Here is a 23,874-nt window from a genome sequence, read left to right on the forward strand (position 1 = left end):
TCCTCGTCATAATTAGTATTCATTGAACGTTGATTAGAAACTACTAATGTTATCTCCATTTTACCGATGAGGAAACTGAGTGAACTTCCTAAAGTGATACAAGTAAGTTTGGAGCCAAAATTCACAACTATAAAAACAGTCTGTGTCCAGAACCTTTGCTCTTACCTAATAAGCTATATTGTAATGCCTCTTGTTAACAGATAATGTAAGGCCCTTGGTTTCAGATATTGAGTAGGTAAATGACCTAGCTAGGTAATCATAATATATATAGCAGGACAGATAGAAATGTAAATAATATGTAATGAGTGTTATAAAATGGAGCTGTATCAAAAGCACACAGTGAACTCTGCAGGGAAAGCTTTCGCAGTGAAGGTACCGTTTTCAAGTAAAGGACTGAAGGATATGTTGGGTTCATCCAGATGGATAAAGTGGTATGAGTGAATGGGGCAAAGGTAGTAGCAGTGGCAGAAGTTCATGTGTGAAAAATTTTAAAGAAGCCACAAGTTGTTAATTCTGGATATGTATGTCATAGGGCTTATCTTTTTTTGAGGAGGAACTTTTTATTGAAACATCTGTTGACAGGATGGGATATGCCAGGTGGTGATAAAAGGGGAATTGACCAGAATCAGTTTTGTTGTAAGTTCAGTTGTAACTGTTTTTCTTGTTTCTTAGGTAGTAAGGTCTAAGTAAATTTAATTCAGCAGATGTTTGAGAACCAGTTTTCTAGATCAGTGGTGGTGGTATTGGTGGCATGGAGTGGAAAGATGGAAATTGAGCATTTCAAACAAAGCAGTGGGGAAATGGTGTCAGATTTTGTTATTGGAAATAGTCAAATGACCTATAGCCTTGAAGACCTACGCTGACCAAGATTCTCAGTGGAATACTAAGAAGACACGGTGAGGGGAGGGAAGGGAAGCCAGTGATGGATTCTGTTTAGAATGTGTAGAGTTGGAGGTGCTACATTGACAGTCCAGAGGTGATGTGGTGCAATAGTACTGTGCCAGCAATAGCAGCCGGGATTGGGGAAGCTTGTGGGAGTCCTCACGTGCAGTAGCAGAAACCTTGAGAGGGGCTTATCTTTTGTGTGGGGAAGGACTGGATATTGTTGCATGTGGCCCTGCTCAGGCCTGCTTATGAATGCTTTCAGACTTTTAATGGCTTAGAAAAATAGATCTGATGAAGGAAAATGAGAGAATAAAGTAGCCTGAGGAAAGACAATTATATAGATCCTTCCTACTCTCTAGTTACATTACATTTTCTATTATGATGGGTTTGTATTAGCATATAGTGCAGTATCACCTAAACCTCTCGTTAATATTTAAGTACTTACTTGATTTTTTGCAGTGTCTGTATACCAAATGGGATTGCATTAAAATCAAGTTTATTTTCTTAATGGTATATCAATTTAATGTTGTTCCTTGAGTTTGTTGGCATCTCAGAGTCAATTAAATGCAGAATGTTTTTTTCCAGTGTTCATTAGCATATATTATATAGTTTTTTAAAAAGGTATTTGGTCATCTCAGATATCACCAATGGTATGTATACCATACCAAGGAAATGCTTGAAAAAATAACTATGTGCTGTAGAATATAGGTTTAGGTTTAGTGTTGAATATATAAATCAATAGAAAAGTGTAAGCTCTTCCCAAGGCCCTTATTTTTCTTTGCATTTTAGCATATGTGTGTCCTGACTAGAAACAGTAGTACAGAATGTTTTGTCCATTCATAGGCCTGATGCTTACTTGAATAAATGCGTTACTCCTTCCACCTCTTTAGACATTAATTTCTTTGACAAAACTATTTTCATGTTGGAAAATGCAAGAAACATGAATGAAGGTGTGATTTGTAATAGTTATGTTCACATGCATATTGGAAACTTGAGAATTCCAATTACCTCTGTATAGATTGTTTTTCATGCTGAAATGAATAGTACTTAAGTTTTTTGATGTATAAACCATATACCAGAATACTCAATGTGTGTAGAATAGGTTGATAATAGACTGTATGTCTGAGAAATTTTCATCTTGTTTTATATAATATTTTACCTACATTTTAATGTGTTTAGTATGAATATAGGTAATTTAGCTAGAGTGCATTAAAAAAACACCATCCCTTTCCTTTTCTGGATTAACGAGTTAAGCAAAATGGTAGTTTAAGAATTTAAAAAATACAGGGCCTGTTTTTTGTCTTTAATGTGAACCCATGACTTGACTGAGTTTTTTCTCAGTGGTTATTTTAGGTGCAGTTATTTTAACACAAAGGAGAAACCCTTTTTACTTAATAGTTTTATTTCTTAATAGTTTTATTTCTTACTAGCTTAAGACTTTTGCCCTCCTTAAAACATATTGATGAATTCTGCTTTTTAACTTTAGCTGAAAAAGTTTTTTCTTTCTGTATATATTTGGATGGCAGTTACATATTTCCCTCTGTTTACATGAGATAGTAATATTACCAGTTTAAAAAGGTGGGTATTTTTCTGGGGATCTGTTGAATTGTGTGGTCTTAAAAGGATTAAGATGGTGTTCTGGTCAAGACAATTTCTAGTCTTTTGGCTATTTAATAATTGAGCAGAACTGCTTCTAAAGAACAGGTATCTGAGCTTACCATTTTAAAAAAGCCCATATTGTGTGTGTGGTTATTGGAGTTTATTTGGGTTTTCATTGTTTTCAAAACTGAGTAGCCCCCTACCTAATTGCCAGAATATAAATTTTAACTAGGCCTTTGGAAGAGTGGATTCTTCTTGTTGCACATACAGCCTCTACTATTTAAATTTTTCTCTCTTCTCTGAATGTACCTATTGGCTAGCTAGAGTTGGACTGTTTCTAATTGAGATGACAGCAGTTAAAAATTAAAATCTGTTTCTTCTCTTCATTGTTAAATTGTATGCTTAAAGAATGGATTTGCATTTTTATTCAGCTTTCTGGTCTTTGTCCATTTTGATGCCTGTTAAACTTCATAAGACTGATTGGAGGGAAATACGTTTAGGGCCAGGTCCAGAAGCATAGCATATTGGAATAAGAATTGTAAATTTGCAGACTATAAAATGACATTAGTATGTTGGATTTTGCATAATTTTTTAGTTGCCTTTATTTAAAAAAATCACATTTTTGGTCTTTGCTACCTATCTCACTCAGTAGTTTTTCTGTTGTGTACATAAGAAATAGGAGCTCATAATTTAAGCCTTATTAAATAATTTTCTGAGAACCTATTGTAAAACTGCTCATCTTCATAGGGGTTGGTCATTTAGGTGTTTTGTCCAAGCAAATGCAGTTGAAATTTTGTTCTTTGAACAGTAGGAGGCAGGGACGGAGCCTGCAATCCCATGTTAAGAGATAATCATTTGATAAGAGGGGCAGGAGTCATTACAAGATTATAATTAGGAAAATCTAAGTTTCCATGAGGAGGTATGAATTTCTGGAGGGCACATCTTTTCTTTTTTAAAAAATAGAACATTTGACCTATACATTGCCCGTGAGAACTCTGATTTGGAACAAAGAAAGGGAGAAAGAAGAGGTGCAGGGGGAAACAAACCACTTCTTTGCTCTTCACCAGAGGTTGACTGAGAGTAAGTGGCAGGATGTTAATTGTGTAGGAATTTGCTTTCTCTTAATTTCCCAAGTGTAGACCTTGGAACTAGTCAGAGTATTTATTAATAGAGAAACAAAAGTCAGGAAAGATTTTCCAGTATTGGAGCTGGTCTTACCTTTTTTACAGCAAAAATTTTTTGGCGGGGTGCGGAAGTAATTAGGTTTATCTGTTTATTACTTTTGGTGGAGGTACTGGGGATTGAACCCAGGACCTCCTGCGTGCTAGGCCTGCAGTCTACCACTGAGCTATACCCTACCCCCCTCCAAAGCAATTACAAATATTGAGCTACTTCTGGCACTTACATAAAATGATCTTGCTTGGTTTTTAGTTAATTCTAGTGATTTCAATGCCTGAATTTTCTATTTTTTCCCTAATAACCAAGACTTAAATATTTTTTCTGTTAAATTACAAAGTTTTTTTCTTAGGAGATAGGGAACATTTCTTCATTTACCGTGGTGAACCTGAATGCTGCCTTATAAAACAAGATTTAAAATTCTTAATTTCAGTAGTAAAATGATGCTTGCTCTATAACTTTTCATGGAGAATATGTAGTCGGAAAATAATATTACAGATTACTCAAATTCCGTATAATCCTATTGATGATTTAATCTGAGTTAGTAGTATGAAGTGAATGTTTTCTGTATAGAAGTGATGATAAAGAGCAAGTCAGAACCTTAAAAAAAAAACCTTCTTGAAATTAATTTTTACCCCTTTTAGCAGATTTATTATCTTTGGTTTTAATCTTGTCTGATCATCACCAGAAAAATGTCTTCACCAAGACATCATGTATGATTTTATTTATGCTTCCGCCACCTTTCTACCCTTTGTATAAGGATTAAGTTTAAAAGGGAAACACTTGTAAAATAAGTGATTAGCAAATTTGTTTGTACTTTTTTTTTTAAAGTTGGTTTGATCATTTGATCTTTTCTGAGAACATGATCAGGGCTTCCTTTTGTCCACTTGCGATGTGAAAAGCAATAAAGTGCATCTGAAGTGTGGTCAGATCTTAATATCTAAAATTGCTAGAGCACAGTTTCTTTGCTTTTGACTTTTCACATTTTTGGGTAACATTTGGAAAAGCAGCTGTCAGTATTTCAGCCACTTAAATTAAGACATGATCTTAAGTATTGATCATGAACTTACTGTTTAAAATTCTGTCTGTTGCAGAGCCTCCTATGAGGAATATAAAGAATTTACCCACATTAAAAAAAAAAAAAAGTAAATCTCTTAGCGAGATAGTGAACCACACTCTGTACCACTAATGTAGTCACAGAATTACACAAGACTGATCTGTGTTCATTATCTGTTGAAACAGAACTTTTACTTGTCATAGTGAATATTGTAAGTGTTGCTGGTTCAAGAGACTTATTAGCAGTATAAGGCTCTTTGATACAGAAGTGTGATCTGACCATTTCTGACAACTATACTGGATTTGTTTTTCAAGAAGGTGGTTGTTTTTTGCTTAGGAAATGATAATATTTTAGCTGCTTATCTGTGCCCTGCAGCTGGCAGAGGAATGCAGCACACGGATCATGAATTTGTGTCTAGATGCCTGAAAATGCATAGACCTTACTTTAGTGTTTCCAAAAGAGATAGAAAAGACATGTGACATCTTTAAAATTAAAAAAAAATTTTTTTTAAGTCTTGTTGGTGATCTCACTGAGCCAGGTACATTGACTTAATTTTGTATTTACTGTTTCTTTTTCTTTTTTTTTTTTTTCAAAACATGGTCCGAATAAGTAGGGGAAAAAGTCCAACTGAGGGCATTCAGCCCTGTAAGAATATTGCAGTTGACACTGGAATTGCAGCTCTGTAAGGGTAGGAACTGCTGCATTCCCAGTGCCCAGAGTAGTGCCTGTCACCCCCAGGTGTTTGTCAAAAAATGATCCTCACCACAGGGAACTTACCACAACAGGTGAATGCAGTCATGCTTTTTGAACTGTCTTTCAGTTTCTTTTTTCTTTTATAGTTGACTTCAGCAACAAACGTTTTAGAAAACCTGAGATTTGCGTTCTTGTTCAGGGAGTAAGTCCAAACCACACTAGTTTTACTGAACTGATAAATGCTTGGATTTTGGGTAACACTAGTGATTAAATCATCTCATCACCATGGAATTAATCTACCAAGCATGCCATAGAATCCTAGTTTGGGAAGATCATATCATCCATCAGATATCCAAAAAGTTAATAGGCATAAATGAGGAAATACTTAAGAAGCTGAAAAACTTGTCCAAAGTAGTGGCAGTTGTAAATTCACTTAAATTTTAATATCTCTGAATTACTTTATATTGTCTCCACACTCAAGTTTTGCTGTCAGTGTTTCTTTATATGCAATGCATGTGCAAGAAAAGTCATTTCTTTGACATACTGTGAAAGTATTCTGTTGTTCAATGTTGCCTTCTTAAAAAGTTTTGAACCCGTAATTATCGGGCATTTGAAAGTGAGACAGGACTTTGTAAGAAATACTTCATTTTTCTTTTGAAGTTAAAGCAGCACTTTTTTGACCAGGGTACACTTTAGCATCCTCTTCCACCCCTGTCCCTTCCCCAGTAAACACACACACATTTTAGGAGGACTGGACTTGAGTCTCTAAGTTTTCCCTTGTGAATTTGGTTTGGTCTAGTTTTGGTAGTTTGGATTCTTTTATTATATAAATGGGTCAGACTGGTGTGCCCCTTTGCCTCTTTGCCCATGTTGCAACTGATACAGTAGTGGCATACAGTTGAAAGCAAGCTATTCCATGCCAGGGTCCATTCCTTATTAGCCTTCTCGGGGCCTCCATGGTCTTCCTCTTAATCAGTACCTCACTACCTCATTCTCTTACAGAAGGAGACTGTGCTTTGTTAGGTTCCCCTCTCCAAAATGCAACTGCACAGTAATATCCAGTATTATAATATTTAATAATCAAGTATGTTCTTTTTCTTTTTAGGGTTTTCTCTTAAAATAGATAAAATTCTGTGCATATTATAATACATGATTGTAAAAATTTTATCTCTTATTTCAGGTAACTTCAGAAAGATTTTTTTCTTTCAACAACCCCCACCATGGAACTTAGGGGTGACCATAGTTAACCCTTGCCCCACCTCACTGCCCTGGCTAGCTGCTCATTAGTGGTTTAATGTGTTTAAGAATCTCTTGTTAGACACTTTAAGTAATTGCTTGGATTTAACATAACCACTTTACATTCTACCTCTTGAGTTATATGACTGTTCAAGGTCACCCGAACTGTTCCTACTCTTGAGGTATATATGACTGGTAACACAAGGTACCTTCTGGTTTCTTGAGAAGGTAGCTTGTGGTACTAGAGAGCTTCCTTCAGATTCACCTCCACATGGCCTTTATCTAGCAAATAGTCCTAAGAAGCATGGGCAGTTTTTCAAATATTTTGTTGGCAATATTTCACAATGACATACTTGTTTCCAACCAAGTAGATATTTGGTTGTGGTTATTGGTAAGAGGAGTCATTGCCGCCATTGAAGTAGACCCGCCTCAATCTTTTTGGTGAGTCTTCCTATTGTTCGTTTCATGTCCTGGAACTTTACTCCTATGGAAACTTTTACACAAACACTGCTGTATTAATGGACTTCTCATCTTTGACAGAATAAATTAAATAATTTCTCAAACATTTCAGATGCTTCTTGTAGTAGATAACAGTGATTTCCTTGAAGTAAATCTAGTGCAGTCAATTCATTCTTACCCTTAGACTTGACTTGTCTTTTTGAATTTAATCCTGTTTTACCCCTAGTTACTGGCTGGATATACATCCACTTCAGAAGCCACCTTTAAAGTCAGTGTATCATAGCTGATTTTTCTACCCTTTGTTTCTTTTTAAATTAAAAAAAAATTTTTTTAGTGAGGAAGGTAGTTAGGTTTACTTATTTATTTTTAGAGGAGGTACTGGGGATTGAACCCAGGACCTTGTATATGCTAAGCATATACACTCTATCACTTGAGCTATACCCTCCCTCCCCCCTTACCCTTTGTTTCTTAACGTCTAACTTCTTAACCATCTTTTCCCTACTTAATACAGGCCTTAAAATTTTGCAGTTATCTTTGACACCTTGCTCTGCCTCTTTTTTTTTTCCCCCCATTCCTAATCAATTACCAAGCTCAGGCAATTAATGCTTTCAACTCACTTTGGTGTCTTCCTCTGCATTTTTACTATCCTTGAGATACTGGGCCCTTAGCAATTCATACCTGAACTACTGGTCGAGAAACATCCTAGGTGACTCTCCCCTTCCAGACCATCCTCCTTGCTTTCTACTATTTAGTACCACTTTCGTGTTTTCCCCCTGCTAATAAAACTTTCGGTTTCGTGCTGTTGAATGAAATACAGACTCCCTAGCCTGGCATTTAAGGCCCACAGTTGTGTCCTTTCTTTCTAGTTTTGTCTTCCTGAACACTACTGATACTCTGACCTGTTCTCTGTTTCTCAAAAATATCATGCTTTCTTCCCACTGTGGTATTAATAGCCATCCTATCTTGGCTTCCATTCCCTCTTTATTTAAATTCTACCTAATCTCTAAGACCCACTTGAAGTTCTCCACTGCCTGTGACAACTCCCTGGGTTATCTCTCCCCTGAACTTTGAGCTCTTGCGTGTCATTGGACAGTTAACCTTGTAGTACTCTAACACATCTTGGCTTACAATGAACTATGTCTCATCAGTTTTTTGCATTTAATACTTAAGTGCAATGTGCCTTCATATATGCTATTTTATCTGGTTCTTTTTTTTTTTAAATAGATAAGAACAAAGAGACCCAGCATCTGTTCTTTTTAACAAATGTTTTCTTACTATCCTATGTAAAATTCATAGATGATATATAATATACTTACAGATACAATTTTTAAAACTGATAACCTTACTAAAATAAAAGAAAAATAAAACAAAAAAATTGTAACATGTATTTCAGTGTTCAGATACTTAGCAAAAATTACTATCGAGAAAAGGTCCTACAGATTTACAAACCCCTGAACTTTTCTGTTGTACTGTGTTATACCTTAGTTTACTTACCAGTCAGGGTCAAATCTTGATACTAATATGATTTATATCTGAAATTGCACATTATGAATAGCTTATTTCCTTTCCAATATAGCATATGGTTAGTATGGCCTGAGTTACACAATTTAAATTAAAAGTCACTGAGAGACAAAAATACTTCTTGTAAAATGGTTAAAACACTTTAATATTGCATATTTAGCCTCCCCTCTTATGGTAAAAAGTGTTTCTGGAGGTTATGGGAATAACATACTATATGGATGGACTCCTTATTTTAGGATTTTGATATTTTATACAGTCTTGTTCATATATGTGACTTCATGGCATGTAAACAGCTCAAAAGGATGAGTTGTCTGCAAATACTGAGAGAAATCGTTGCAGAGGAATTGGGTTGATAAGGTTTTTTTTTTTTTTTTAATTTCTGAAGGTCAGATTGTTGTCTAGTGACAAGAATCCTTTGTCCAAGCCTAGATCTCCTGTGATCTTAGTTTTTTGATAATACTTGTTCCTTTAGTGGCATAAGTTTACCTGAGAAGCCATCAGAAATAATGCTAGAGAAAAATCCTTAAATGGGGGTAGAGAAAAACCCTTAAATATGAGTATTGATAATTTCTTGGAAAATTCTGTCTGTACAGTTCTGCAGTTTCTAAAGACATACTGAGGCCTGACCAAGCCCATTTTGCACAACTAAACACTAAAAAATCTGTTGTTGACTAAATAGTTCGTAGTGCAACAGTTTAAAACAATGTACTGTCATGGCATTCCAACTTGTAGAGAAAAATCTTGTGGGGAGATCTAAATGACTTGATACTTAGGATATTTGTCATTGTAAAACTACTTTTTTTTTTTTTTTCTCTGCAGATTTTCTTGTGAAACCCTTCTAGTAGAAAAAGTTCTTGGGATAAACTTCATTTGGTAAGTTTGTCCTTCCACCCCCAACCCCATATTACACTCTGCTGTTTTGAGGCAGCAAAAAGATAATTTACAGATAAATTTTGGAGGTCTGCTTATCTGTATACATAATTATTTAGATGAACTCTTTTATGTTCACTTTAATGTTAAATCTCTAAATTTGGTGGAGTTTTTTTTCCCCACTAGGACTCAAGTCAGATTATTTTTTCCATATATGACTGTGCCATAGTACAATATACTCTGCCTAGAATCTTGTATTTAAATTGAGATTAAATGAGTTGGAGCCTTAATCATTTGTTTAAAATAGTTTTTAACATGATGAAGTAGCTTTTAATTGAAACTTGATTCTTTGAGTTTTCTTAAATTGTTAAGTCTGTGAAAATCAAGGCCTCGTTACTAGACTTAGTGGTACTAATGTAATGTTTAACTAGAAAATAAGTTTTTAAAAGTTTTAGTACTGTTTGCAGTGTGGGTATTAATCCCTGTCCTGTCCCTTTTTTATAGACTTGTGTGGATCTGTTACTACCTAAGTCTTTATTACAGCATCTTGTTTCTGTCCTCTGTTTAATTTATGAAATTATCTAAGTTTATTGAAAAGAGAAGTTGTTGCTTTGGTTCCCCTTCTGTTTTAGTAACTCATAGTCCAGCTGGTGCAGCCATTAAAAACTGAGTGTTCCACAAAGCCTGCCTTGAGTGCCCAGATCAGAATCCATTTCTGTCTTTTGCATCCCCATGGAAGTATATTTCTACATCTTATCCTACTGTCTTATTATGTTTGTTATCCCACAGGATTGTGAACACCTTGAAAGCAAGAATTATCTTCATATTTGAATTTTCAGTTCACATAAACATTCCCTGAATCCTGGGATACCCAGTGTTTTCTCAGTATGATTTCGTTTTAATTAGGACTTTTGTTTTTGTGTTCTGTGTGTGTATTTGGTAATAAGGGAGAAGAATTAGATTCTGTGGTCCTAGGAGAGATTACTTATCATCTTGTTAATTCAGGATACTGTTTCGTTCCTTTCTATGTAGGGAAGGATTCATATAGTACGTATAATGTGTCCTTGTAGTCTAAGTCATTTAGTAGCTTACTTGGCTGAGCTATTGAGCTAAATTACAGCTATTGAGTAAGAAATGGAGTAATTTCTTCTTAACAGATACCTGAAAGACGAGATGCTGTGTTAAGTAGGAAGTTTTTGGTCAATGATTCTGTTCAGGTTGGCTCTTGAGTCCTTTTGACATACCCTTAATAATCTTTGATAGTTCCCTTGCTTTCCAATTTAATATGTTCCAGAAGCAACTTACACATTTTCTGTTCTTGACCTGTTGTAATTGGCTATTATTTCTAAGGAGCCTGGGCTCTTTTTGAAGTGGAAGTTAGTATTTATAGACCATAGTATAGATGCTTAGAATGCTCATTGGTCCTGGATCGGTCCTGTATCTTTTTTCTTTTCATATGATATCACCTATATGTGGAATATAAAAAAAAAAGACACAAATGAACTTATTTACAAAACAGACAGACTCATAGACACAGAAAAGAAACTTACGGTTACCAAAGAGGAAAGGTGGTGGTGGTGGGGATAAATTGGGAGTTTGGGATTAGCAGATACACACTACTATATATAAAATAGATAAACAATGAGGTCTGACTAGGAACTATATTCAATGTCTTAGAATAACACATAATGCAAAAAATATGAAAAAAAAGATGTATAATTGAATCACTATACTTTTGTACACTAGCAACTAACACAACACTGTAAATCAACCAGACTTCAATAAAAAAAAAAAAGCATATTTGTTTTTGTTTACATTTCTGCTACAGAGTAGGTACCAACCCACCCCTCAAGGTCTCAGAGGCAGTAATACAGTTACAGCCAGATAGCAGTGTGGTCCCATAACTTTTTTGCAGTAAGATTATTTTTAGTATTTCATGAAGGGTTTGATTACATTCATGCTTCTCACCTACAGTTTTTTTTAATTGAGCTGTAATTCATATCACATAAAACTCGCCCTTTAAAACCATACAGAGTTCAGGAGTTTTTAGTATGTTGTGCTAAGCACCACCATTGTCTAACTTCAGAACATTTACATTACTCCACAAAGATACTCTATACTCCACAAAGATACTCTATATCCATGAGTAGTCATTCTCTGTTCCTTCCTCAGCCTAACTCCTGAACTGCCACTTAATCTTTTTATCTCTATAGATTTACAGTTCTGGACACTTGATATAAATGAAATCATGCAATATGTGGTCTTTGTGCCTGGCTTCTTTCACTTAATGTGATGTCATTCATGTTGTATCGCTTGTCAGTATTTCAGTCCTTTTAATTGCTGGATAGTATTCCACTGTGTGGATGTACCATATTTCTTTATTCATCATTTGATGGACATGACTTGATATCTTCAACTGGATATCTGATAGTCATCTCAAACATAACATGTCTAAAACAGAACCTTTGATTCCCTGTTCCCCCTCCTGTACCTCTGCACACAGCGGGAAATCCATTTTTCTTATGGTCTTTTCTCATCAGTAAATGGGAAATCTTGGCTTCTAGTTACTGAGGCTAAAAAGTTTGACTTCTCTCTTACCTAATTCATTAGCTTAAATCCTGTGGGTGGTAATTTCAAAATATATCCAGAGTCTAACGATACTCATCGTTTCCATCACTACTATCTTCTAATAGATCTTCCTGCCTTCTCCTGTGTCCCTTAGCCCCCCAGCAGTCTAGTCTGTTCCCACCCTATAGTCAGAGCCATCCTTTAAAGTAAGTCACCTCATAGCACTCCTCTGTTCACAACTGCTCAAGGCTCTACGTGTTCTGGGCCCTACTACTTCTTTCATGTCCTCTATTCCCTCACTTTCACTGCTCATAATGAGTTTACTTTGAATATTGAATCATCCTAGACTCCTCAAAATCTCCTATATTCATGGAAGTTTAGCAAACCAGAAATCATGGCTTTGCATGAAACAAATTATTTTTTTTCTAAAATACTTGCTAATGCTCTTACTAGCCTGTCTTTGATTTTCCACTTAGGTATTCCTCCCTCATCCTTATAGTTGTTTTTAAAAGCCAGGTAGAGGTATTAGCACGGTTTATGTGTGTTTCCAGTGAGTATAGAATATTGGGACAAAAAGGCAAATTTTTTCATATTTTGTTTTCTAAATAAACTAGTTTAGTTCCCACAGATGGGGAGATTCATTTTGAAGTTACAGATCACCACAACAACATCCTGTAATATTGCAAGAATATTATTTTTGTATTTGCTGGTTGGTTTTAATTTTATTGCTTTATTTTCATCTAAGCTTTATAATATTTTTCGTATTACTATCAACATCAGGAACATAAGCCTTTGCAACTTTTTTGCCCAAATAGGTTATGACTAGGAAGATTTTCACAAGGGAATTATGGAGTTTAGATTTGATTAGTGGGAATTGGCTGTGTGATAGCCAACTTTTTCTTGACTGACATTGGTCAAGTCTTTAGGTCCATGTGTATGTAGTTCCTTTAATTAAGGTATGGCCATTTGGGGAGAAATTCCCAATTTTGTCCTTTTTCTCTCTTTTACTTTTTCAAGACCCAGGCATAAAGGAAAGAAAAGCCTTGCCAGATATTGAAGAAGGGACGGGGATCTCTCCTCCTAATCTTGTCCTCCTGTCATGGTAAGTACAAAGAAGTAACAGGAAAATTGGACTTGAACTCAGTCCTGACAATTAAGTGAATACTAATAAATTCGTACTTACCCATTTTTGTTTTTGTAAGAAATCATTTCACTTTTTCTTCCTCAGAACTGTCCTGTTTCCTTCTATTATTTGCTTAGTAGTAATAATTATAGAGTATTCTGTCGAGGGCAGGGGTCCCTGCTACTGGGGGCGGGGTTGACTGCATCCAGTCATTTCTCCAATGTGCTCAGTAATAAATGCCCTCCCTGGTGGCGCACGTGGCACAAAAAGCCAAAAACCCCCAAACAGAGAAACTATTAATTTTAATCCTGTGAGTTAGATATTGTCTCTTACTTTTCAGTCAGGTGGTAAATGAAGTCACGACTAAAATCCAAGTTTCTTAGACTTTAGGTTTCTTATTCCTTTTCTAGGAAGCCAAATAGAGTGAAAAGCTTTTCTCTGTGCGTGTGTTGTGTGTAGGAGAATTATGATATGGTCGTACATGTACTCTTTATAAAGTTTACCTTTCTGAATAGAAGCAATTCTCTACCTTCTTAAGGCAATATTTTTATCCCAAAGAAGATGAATTAGCTCTGCACACCCCCTGCCTATGTTTTTGACTGAAAAGAGCATGTTGTGGACATTTCAATGACTGGTGGGCCATTTAGGGCCCAGTTCAGGCAGAGAAGATGGAGCAATGAGCCGACCACATTTCTGTCAACCCTGAAACTATGAAAACAGTGCTTTAAGGCTTAAAAAAGACATGATTCTCTGTAATATTATCCTGCTTCTACCTTGGTGTTGTTTCCTAGATCCAAACTTCATTTTGTGCTGGTGCACAAAGAAGGAATTGAAAAGGCCATGTTAATTTCAAGCTTCATTAGGGACATGGGTGGAAAATGCTTTTCAAAATTAAAAACAAACTAAAACAAAACAAAAAAACCAGTTGTGCGGAAGTGTCATATTAAAATGAGGAGAAAGGTAACTAATTGCTCTCATCTTAAAGCTGTGCCAGTTTTTTCTTAGTTTGGGACATAACAACTTTCTGATGTATCCTATCCCCAAACACTAGTGAACTTTTAATATTTGCCTCTAGACTATATTTTATTGGTACTGAGTTGGTTTTTTTAGTTAAAAAAAGTTTTTTTGCCCTCTTTTTGTTTCTGGTATTGAGTTTTTAATGAATTGGAAAGGCGTTTGCCTAGTATTTATATGATATGTTTGCCAGTGCTAATGAATAGCAAATGATAGCTTTTGAAAGCAGCTATGTTCTGTACTTGATGGGTTGTCCTTCATTGTATAACGGCTACAACGGAGTGGTCCTCCTTCTGGTGCTGCTGGGGTCTCTGGTGCCCTGCAGACAGTCTTCCTGGTGCACTCTGGAAATAATTCTTTGCGCAGTAGTTGGGGAGCAGTATGGCCATGTGTTTTTTTTGTTTAATCACTTGTAAAGCAGCATTATAATAAGTTTTTACAAATACTTAAATTTACAATTCTACCACCAAAACCTATGGTTGTATTCCTTTCTAACTTGTTTATGTCCATATGTATATTTTACGTAGTTGGAATTAAAACATAATTAAGTTTCTGTTTTGCTTATTTCACTAAATAAATTAAACATTTCCCTTTGATTCATTGGGTTCCTAATTTTTTTTATACCAGCTGCATAACATTTTCCAAGGTGTTGAACCATTGATTTAAGTAATACTAATTAATATTTTCTATTGTTTTACCGTTTTGGTTATATGGCCTTAATCCTTATTTTTGGTGCAGAGAATTCAGGAGCACTGAATTTTCTTTTTTTTTTTTTTTAGTGTATACCTCTGCACTCGATTGAAACACTGTCTCATACTTTTAAAGGTTCTTAAATTAGATCAAAGTGTGTCTTTTTTTTTGGGGAGGTTAAGCATTAGGAAAATGTTTTCATGTTTCATTATAGAAAATCTCAAGCCTATACAAATTGGCAGTAGTATAATGAACCCTCGTATGTGCATCAACCAGCTGCAATAATCATCAGTTCATGGCCACACTTGTTTCTTCTGACTCCTTCATCCCCACCTCTTTAGATTATTTTGAAACAAATCACCAGCATTATATCAAAGGAAATTGTATTTTTGATGGCCTTTAATACCAGTCTTAAGAATGGTAGCTGGAAGTGACGATGGAACTGATAATCACTTTGACTTTTACATTTGCCAAATGTTCCTACACACATTTCACTCTTAGGAGTAGGTAGTTTTTTTTATTCGGAAACGCTATATATGAATTTAGTTAATAGCTGTTTTCACTCATCAGCCTTTGCTCCACGTGTTCTTTAAATATTTATCTTTAATGTTAACTTCCCCTCTGCAGTGTAGACTTAACTCTCTCACCTGCATAGTTTAGCCAGTAGCAGAAATTATCCTGGAACTGTGGTGACTGATCCCTTTTTCAAGATTTTATCGGTGACCGTAACGACCTTACAGAGCTGGTGCCAGATTCCACAATCCTCGGTGTTCCTCAGCAATACCAGGAAATTGACCATGTAGAATACATTCTTTCTGCTGCTAATAAATTACTGCTTATAGCTAGCCTAGGAGAAATTTGTTTGCAAGCCTCTTATCAGGCCAGCGTTTACCAGATTATTTCTTCCTTGCCTTCTGTCTCCTTCTAACTCTTCCTCTATCAGCCAACTCAAGGTTGGCCTCCCTTTTACCTATGAAACTAATAAATGAGGCAGTTAATTCAATTTACGTTTAGCCAAGCAATACTTAACACCATTCTTTTTGGAAAGTTGGTGAATAGTTTATCCTAATCCTTGAGGATTAAATGCCTTTTTATGTACAAGGGGGAAAAATAAATTCAGAAGCCTTACAGGTAATGTGAACTGAGACAATCTTATTGATTGGTTGATTGAAGTGTAGTCAGTTTACAATGTTGTGTCAGTTTCTGGTGTACAGCATATTGTTTCAGTCTTATATGTACATATGTATTCTCCTTTTCATATTCTTTTTCATTATAGGTTACTATAAGATACTGAATATATTTGCCTGTTTCTCTAGTGTTTTGGTTTTTTTTAAGCCTGCTGTATTATTTCAGTGCTATGCCAATTAAAGATCAGTAGAAATTTAGTCAGGGAATCACTTAAAATAATGGGTATCTCTATAAAATGATCTTGAAAAGAATAAAAGTTTAGGCCTTACCATTATGGAAAACAGTATGGAGATTCCTCAAAAAAAAAAAACACCTAAAAATAGTCTTATCGTATGATCCAGCAGTCCCATTCCTGGGCATGTATCTGGAGGGAACACTAATTCAAAAAGATAAATTCACTCCAATGTTCATAGCAGCACAGTATACAATAGTTAAGACATGGGAACAACTTAAGTGCCCATTGACAGATGATGGGATGAAGAAGTTGTGGTATATTTATACAGTGGAATACTACTCAGCCATAAAAGAATAAAATTATGCCATTTGTAGCAACATGGATGGACACAGATCATCATTCTAAGTGAAGTAAGCCAGAAAGAGAAAGAAAAATACCATGATATCACTCATATGTGGAATCTAAATAAAGAGGACACTAATGAACTTCTCTATAAAACAGGAACAGACTCACAGACATAGTAGACAATCTACTGTTGTCAAGGGGGAAAGGGGGTAAGAAAGGATAAATTGGGAGTTTGAGATTTGTGAATATTAATTAGTATATATAAAATAGATAACAAGTTTCTTCTGTATAGCACAGGGAACTATATTCAATATCTTGTAGTAACCTATAATCAAAGAGTATAAAAATGAATACATGTATGTATATGTATGACTGAAACATTATGCTCTACACCAGAAATTGACACATTGTAAACAGACTATATTTCAGTTAAAAAAATTAAAAAATTTAGGCCTTACATATTTATGTGAGTTTAAAAAGTAAATATTTAAAAATTTCCTTCCATGTTTCATAGCATTTCTTGCCTATCCCCTATTGGTTTATGAGAAAAATCTTGCTAAATTCAAGGTTTCTCCTGTCCTTTCTCTTTAATTCTAAGTGCAAATACTCTGTGTTCTTTTAAGTCAAGAACTACTTCTTAAGGATAGAAATAGAATTGGTTAAAAAGAAAAAGGCTATTATAGAAAAATCAGTTCCTTTCAAATATGTCCCTTATTCTTTGACCCAATCATTGATTTCAGAAGAAATGAGTGGAAAGGAATAGAATGGAACTGAGCTCTTCAGCTAACGAATTATTTTGGTGTTTGTAGGAGTGGAGCCATTTGTACGCCCTAGGTAATAATATTTTTGGAGGCTCCAGGCCACTTCATATCAACCTGACTGAAATATACTAACTTCATTAAACTTTTATTTAGGTTTTTTTGCTATGAATAACTGAATAGATTTTTATGCTTATGCTTTTGAAATTATTTGATTATCAGCTATGATTTCTTGACAATCATGGTGAATATCTAGCAGTCCTAAGGAAGTGACACTATTAACATATAGTTTGTTTAATAAGAGTCCCTATTTAATAATGACTGAAGTTTAATACTTTTTTGTAACGTCTCATGAACCATTTTTATAAAGTTGTTTTATTTTTAAAATTGAAGCCACTAACTTCTTTCTACATTTTAAATATCAAACTTTCAAAAACACCTTTTAAAAGCTTGTGCTTGAAGATAAAATGGCCCCTTAGACAGATTGGAATGGGCCCATTCAGCTAGAGTAGCAATGATACTAGTTCTGTAGGTGGTAGCTAGGTGAGCGAGTGCTACTCAAGCTTCTATATGGCTCTTCTTTTCATCACTAGGAGAATGGTTTTAGAGAAAGTCTGACTTAAAATGAAACAGCTTTAATTGGTACAGTTAGTGGTACCACATTAATGGATTCAGGCAACCCAGATTAACAGGGAAAGTTCCAGGAAGTTCCTAAAAGCAAAACCTGAATATGCTGTGCACTGGCAACTATTTACATAACATTTACTTTGTGTAAAGTTTTATAAGTAAGCAGCTATCGTTTAAAGTATACAGGAGGATGTGCATAGGTTATATGTAAAGACCATATACCTTTTTATATAAGGGACTTGAGAACCTGTGGATTTTAGTATCTTTGGGAGGGAACCAGTACCCCTCAGGTACTGAGGGATGATTGTGTTTAGTATTGGAGTATAATAGAGCAGCAGTTCTCAAACTCTTTGGTCTGAGGACCTCCTTTTACAGTGTTATCTTATTGAGGACCCAGAAGAGCTTTTGTCTAAGTGGAGTATGTCTGTATTTACTATATTAAAAGTTACAGCTGAGAAATCTTTAAAATGTTCATAAATTCACTTAAAAATAATATAACTAATTAAATGTTAGCATTTTTAATGAAAAGTAATTTTTTCCTCCTCCAGTGGTAATTAGTGTGAAAGAGTGGCTTTTTTTTACATTTTAACTAATCTTTTAAATATTTGACTTAATAGATGGTAGCTAGATTCTCATATCTACTTCTCCATCCAATTTGTTAAAATATGTTATTTGAAATAAATGAAACGCAGCCTCACCCAGATAAGTATTTAGAAAAGGAAAGAGTATTTTAATAGTTTTTATGGGTAGTTGTGTATATTCTTCTATCATAGTACACCAAAACTTGACAAATAATAATTCTTTGAAGGTTAGTTGCAGTGTGGAATCTGAAGCCCTATCAGTGAGCTGCTTGTATTCTATTATATTAAAACCATTGGTCTATCCTGTGCTTTAAATGGATCTTCTATCCATGCCTGATTTTGTAACATCACACGGTCATTCTGAGAATAATGGTTTATTGAATAATACAGATCTTCCAAATGTAGACATATTTCATGATATAATTTCTTCTAAAAATCACACTTAAGTCACTCTTGCCTTCTGAGACGGCCTGTATTCTATGAAGTGTGTATCTACTTTTAAACATCCCACACATCTGTTTCCCTCCCTCTTGGCTTTTGAGATGGCCCGCATGCTGCCTGTGGAATGTCTGTGTCCTAAACAGCTCCCCCTTAAGACCGTACTGTCTGTGAAGTGTGTATCTCTCTAAATAAACTTGCTTTCAGTTTAAAAAAAAAAAAAAAATCACACTTGGTAGTATCAGCACTGATGGCATCAAAAAAATCTTAAGTACTGGGAAGCTGTGAAGTTTATTGTGGCAGATATGACAGATTTTCCAAAATTCTGATTTTCTATAAAAGCTTTATCATTGGCAAGTAATGTCATTTGGAGAAAAGATCTGCCAAATGCTTAAGTCTGAATTACTGTAGTTTGTCAGTTGTTCAATTAAAAATGGCACTCAATGAAAAAACTGGCTAGTTCAGCCTGTAACTGAAACAGCTGCACAAGTACTTTACTTTGAGACAACCATAGTACTTCAGGATGCGGAAGAAAGGTTTAATGTATTTCTTCCTCAAAAAAAAAAAAAATTACAGGTCAAAATTTAATAAAATTTATCATTTTCCCCCCTGCTTTATCAAGGACATTCAAAGTGCTACTGCCTTGATTGTACTAAGGTGCCAGTGGTTTTACCCACCAGTTCCATTTGTGCTATTTGTACAAATATCAAAACAGTGAAAAAAAGGCAAATAATGTATTAGTATTATTGTGACTGTGGTTGTGACCTCATAGAGGCCCTGAAAGGGTCTCAGAATCTGCAGACTTCACTTTGGGAACCACATTATTAGAGTATAAGGGTTTTATGATTTAAGATTGTTACTGGATAAAACCTTAAGTATTGTTTATAGGTAGGAGTTTTCTTTCAGGAGATTTAAAAAATTGTTGGAATTGTGATAAGTAGTGTGTACAGAAATGTCTGCTAACTAGTGGTTGTAATTATTGGTGCTGTCAGTTGAACATGTGATTTGCTCTTACAAAATTTGCTGTGTAAACAGATTCCATCATAATTTACAATCAAGACTTTCCAATAGATTGCCCCCCCCCCAGTCTTCCCATACCATAAAAATTCATAATGTAAGAGACTTCTTTTTTATACAGATTATAATTAGTTCTATCCAGGTGCCATTTAGATTACAATTTATTGCTGCTGCTTTGGGAATTGCCTTAATAAAAATAAATCTCATTGGTGATATTAGGCAGAGTAAGTCAGGAATAGTGGTTCACATGTTTTCAGTTAGAGAATTCAGTTCTTAAGTTTACATTAAAAAGAAAAAGAGTTTTCTCTTATGGAAATTTCACATATAACCAAAATAGACACAATGGTATATAGTAAACTCTCACTTAACAATTTCATGAATTTTTCCTCATGGACAATTCTATTTCTTTTATGCCCCATTCACTTCCTCATTACCCTTCCCCCTCCAATTATTTTGAAGCAAATTCCAGACACCAGTCACATCATTTCATTCTTAAATAATTCAGTGTTTCTTTCAAAAATAAGAATTTAAGGTTAAAACTTAAGAGAAAAAAAAAACCACTGTATCTTGGTTTCTCTTACACGTAATATGCTAACAACTTACGTGCTTAATAAAAATGTTCTTAACCTCTTGACTTTTTTTTTTCCCCACGCATTGGCATGTTCTCTGACTAGAGGCACCTACTGTATTGGATGGAACACTTATGAGGGTGAATATTTTTTTCTTGAGCTTTCTGCCTGTTCACCTTGGTCACTGGATTCTCATTGTCATTATGCTACTAGGCATGGCAGAAGAATCAAATATGGGATGAATAGGAGCTTTGAAATTATTTAAAGGTTTGGGTCTTTCCAGGATGAAGAGACTCGGCACAGCCTTGAGTGCATCCAGGCCAACCAGATCTTTCCCAGGAAACAGCTGATCCGGGAGGATGAAAATCTTCAGGTAATTTTAGGCCACTTTGGATTGTAAAATAAGTATTAAGCATCATAGTAACAATGTATCAGAGCTAATGGATTGAAGTAATGTACTATATAATAAATATATTTTTTCCTAATCCATACACATGGTAGAAATGTAAGCTGGAAAACATCTTTCCTTTTAGGAAGACTTTTCCTGAGAATTCACTGCTTGAGATGATCATCTATCATTCCTTCAGTAGTCTAGAATGTGAATAACAAGGTGTTTTTTTTTTGTTTTTTTTAAATCTTGCAGGTATAGACCCATCCTCCTTAGGCCTCTTACCCATTTATGTACTGTGTTTTAAGTTTGAGTGACAGGGTTTATCATCCATTCACTTGACCCATGTTCGAAGACTTTGCTTTACTGCTTCAGAACTCTGAAGGGTTTCTTCTTCCATTTTGAAGGTTCCTTTCCTTGAACTTCATGGAGAAAGCACAGAGTATGTGGGCCGTGCTGAAGATGCCATCATTGCCCTTTCTAATTACAGACTTCACATCAAGTTCAAGGAGTCTCTTGTTAATGTAAGTGATGATCAACTATTCTCCCAGTAAAGTAGATGGAGAAAGGAATTCAAAATACTTGTTAATGTTCTCAAAGAGAGGAGTGTTGTACAGGATTGGGTGTGAAAAATGGTGTGCTCTGCTTTTCTCTCAGTTGAGCACTTGGGACAGTAGGTTAGGAGGCAGCTGTTACACTTGATTTAAAGTGATACATGTAGTTGTCAGCTGAGCAGCTGAGTGTTTAGTAACAGTGCATGATTTGCAGTAGGTAATGCTGTATCATTAAGCTTTGTAAGGGGGCAAAGGCTGTATAGGCTTTTATTCCTCAGCCTTTAGTAGTTACCAACTGCTTCAGTTGAGAGAATTTCCTGGACCTTAATGTTAACTGATGAGATGTACTTTGAGCTCAATGCAGACTTTCATTAGAGGTTGAAGTTACTCTAATGGCTCCTTAGTGGTATAAATATAGATGTTAAGTACAATGTTTATTTGCATAATGGACTATATATTGCTGAAGAGAAGGAAGGCTCTCAGTTCTCAAGAGTGCGTTTACCCTTTTCGGTTATGAGGGTGTTCTCAGTGAACTGGTTCTTCCGGTGTAGTCATCACTAATAGTTTTCAATTAATATGCCTTCAGCCACAGAGATGCAAAGGTTCATGTACTTATTATTATTAGGCCAAGTGAATGCCTTCTTTCTTCCTTAGTGGACAGTATTGTGGCTTTTTACACTTTGGTTCTAGCACAAAGAAGTGTATTATGACATCTTATAAAAGCTCAGGACTATACTTTCATTCAGGCTCTGTGTTTTTGGGTTCATTTTAGGGTTCTTTAAAATCTGTCACTTAAGTTTATTTTACTTAACCATCCAAAGGTTACCTAGTTCCTTCGTCACGTTTTTCCCTGGTCAAAAGACTCAGGTGGCTGACATTTTCTTTGTGCTTGGCATTTATTATTTTAATATTTATTATTCTTTGTGGTTAAGCATTTCCATCCAGGAGTTATCATGGCCTGAATTCCTTCTGGCTTCTGGATTTGGGCTTTGGTCATGGCTATCAAGTTAGTTTTATGTCTGTCAGGTAAAATACACACTGAATTCATCCAGGACACGGGCCTGTTGTGCTTTCATATCATAGAGCCCTGTGTTCAGCAGGGTTCATTTGGCATTGGGTGGCCATGACAGGAGAAGACAGAATGAAATTGCCTATAACATCCCAGCAACCAGAAATTCTCTACCAGCTGCTGTGGAAGTAATGACAGTAATAACTGCCCAATTTAATTTTGTGTTTAAATGTCTAGAAGTTGTAATTAAATTATATGTGGAGGTAGTAATAGTTTCATATCATTGCATTTTTCCATATAGCCCCTATTTTTCAGCTTTTTGGTTTATGGCCAAGTATTTAAAAGACTATTCTTAGATCTATTTGGAAATAGGGTCTGTTGGAGAGAAAGCATGGATTTGATCATGTCATTTGCCAGCCTAAAGCACTTCAGTGTTTCTTCACTACTTCTAAGATGAAATTTCTTAGCATGGTGTCAAGCTAAGTGGTGTGATCCTTAGTCCCTGACAGTTTTTCTGTCTCCCTTTTTCCCCCCTTCTCCCCTTTGTATTAGTAAAGCCACCTCCTTGGACTGTCAACCATACCTCACACTTCTGAGTTCTCTCTTCTACTCAGGGTGCTTCTCTTCATCTGTCAGAATCCAGTTCAGGTGATAAACTCTTCTCTGAAGTCTCTCAGTCCCTGTTCCATCCCTGACAGTTGATTACATTCTCATCTAGCTTCTTCTGTATCTCGAGTACACCTTTACAACATTTACCAGATTTGTTGTAATGTTTTGGTTGTTCATCTTTGTATCTTCAGAATCCATCATGTCTCCTGGTGCCATGGTATTTAGTAAATATTAAGTGAATTGAAGTCACTATGGGTTTGAAATGGATATAAGACCATTAAAAAACCCCATTTGTGTTAAAAGCTCATTTAAAAGCAGTATTTCTGTCTGAATAGGTCTGTGTCATCTTTGTCTCTAACAGTAGCTTTGTGAGTAGGTTGTTTACTGGAACTGTTGGTCCCCCATTGTGATTGAGATACAGTGCTTAAGAAAACTTACCCATATTCTTACTTTTGACCCATTTCTTCACCTAAAAGTGTTTTACGGTTAGCATTATAACCCTCTAAGGCATAGAGTATGCATGTTGCTTAAAAAGCCAAAGATAATGACTTTGCACAGGAAAATGATTGTGGAAAAGTATTTTTTGTATTGTAATGACCTTAAACATTTCAGATTGAGAGAGACTAGGACTTCCCCATACAAATAAATCATATCACAGTTAGTGCTAAGGTTCCTAAAACCTGTGGTTCCTCCAGGAAACGATGACTCCTCCTATACTACTAGGT

At 35.4% G+C, this 23,874-nt stretch overlaps 1 protein-coding gene across 14 annotated transcripts in view; it reads left to right on the forward strand.

Moving 5' to 3' along the window:
- Window positions 1–23,874, forward strand: part of MTMR3 (myotubularin related protein 3) — a 113,423-nt gene that overhangs the window by 49,942 nt on the left and 39,607 nt on the right. For 12 of the 14 annotated variants that reach the window (XM_074356309.1, XM_074356313.1, XM_074356315.1 and 9 more), the window contains exons 2-5: window positions 9,446–9,499; window positions 13,082–13,166; window positions 20,873–20,962; window positions 21,385–21,501. In XM_074356309.1, the coding sequence (XP_074212410.1) occupies window positions 13,164–13,166; window positions 20,873–20,962; window positions 21,385–21,501 (210 nt within the window). In that variant the 5' untranslated portion in view covers window positions 9,446–9,499; window positions 13,082–13,163. Of the gene's footprint in view, window positions 1–9,445; window positions 9,500–13,081; window positions 13,167–20,872; window positions 20,963–21,384; window positions 21,502–23,874 lie in introns of those variants that run through there. The other 2 variants (XM_074356312.1, XM_074356323.1) reach the window with 2 other exon arrangements.

This window comes from Camelus bactrianus, chromosome 32, assembly GCF_048773025.1.
Source record: "Camelus bactrianus isolate YW-2024 breed Bactrian camel chromosome 32, ASM4877302v1, whole genome shotgun sequence".
Lineage (NCBI taxonomy): Eukaryota > Metazoa > Chordata > Mammalia > Artiodactyla > Camelidae > Camelus > Camelus bactrianus.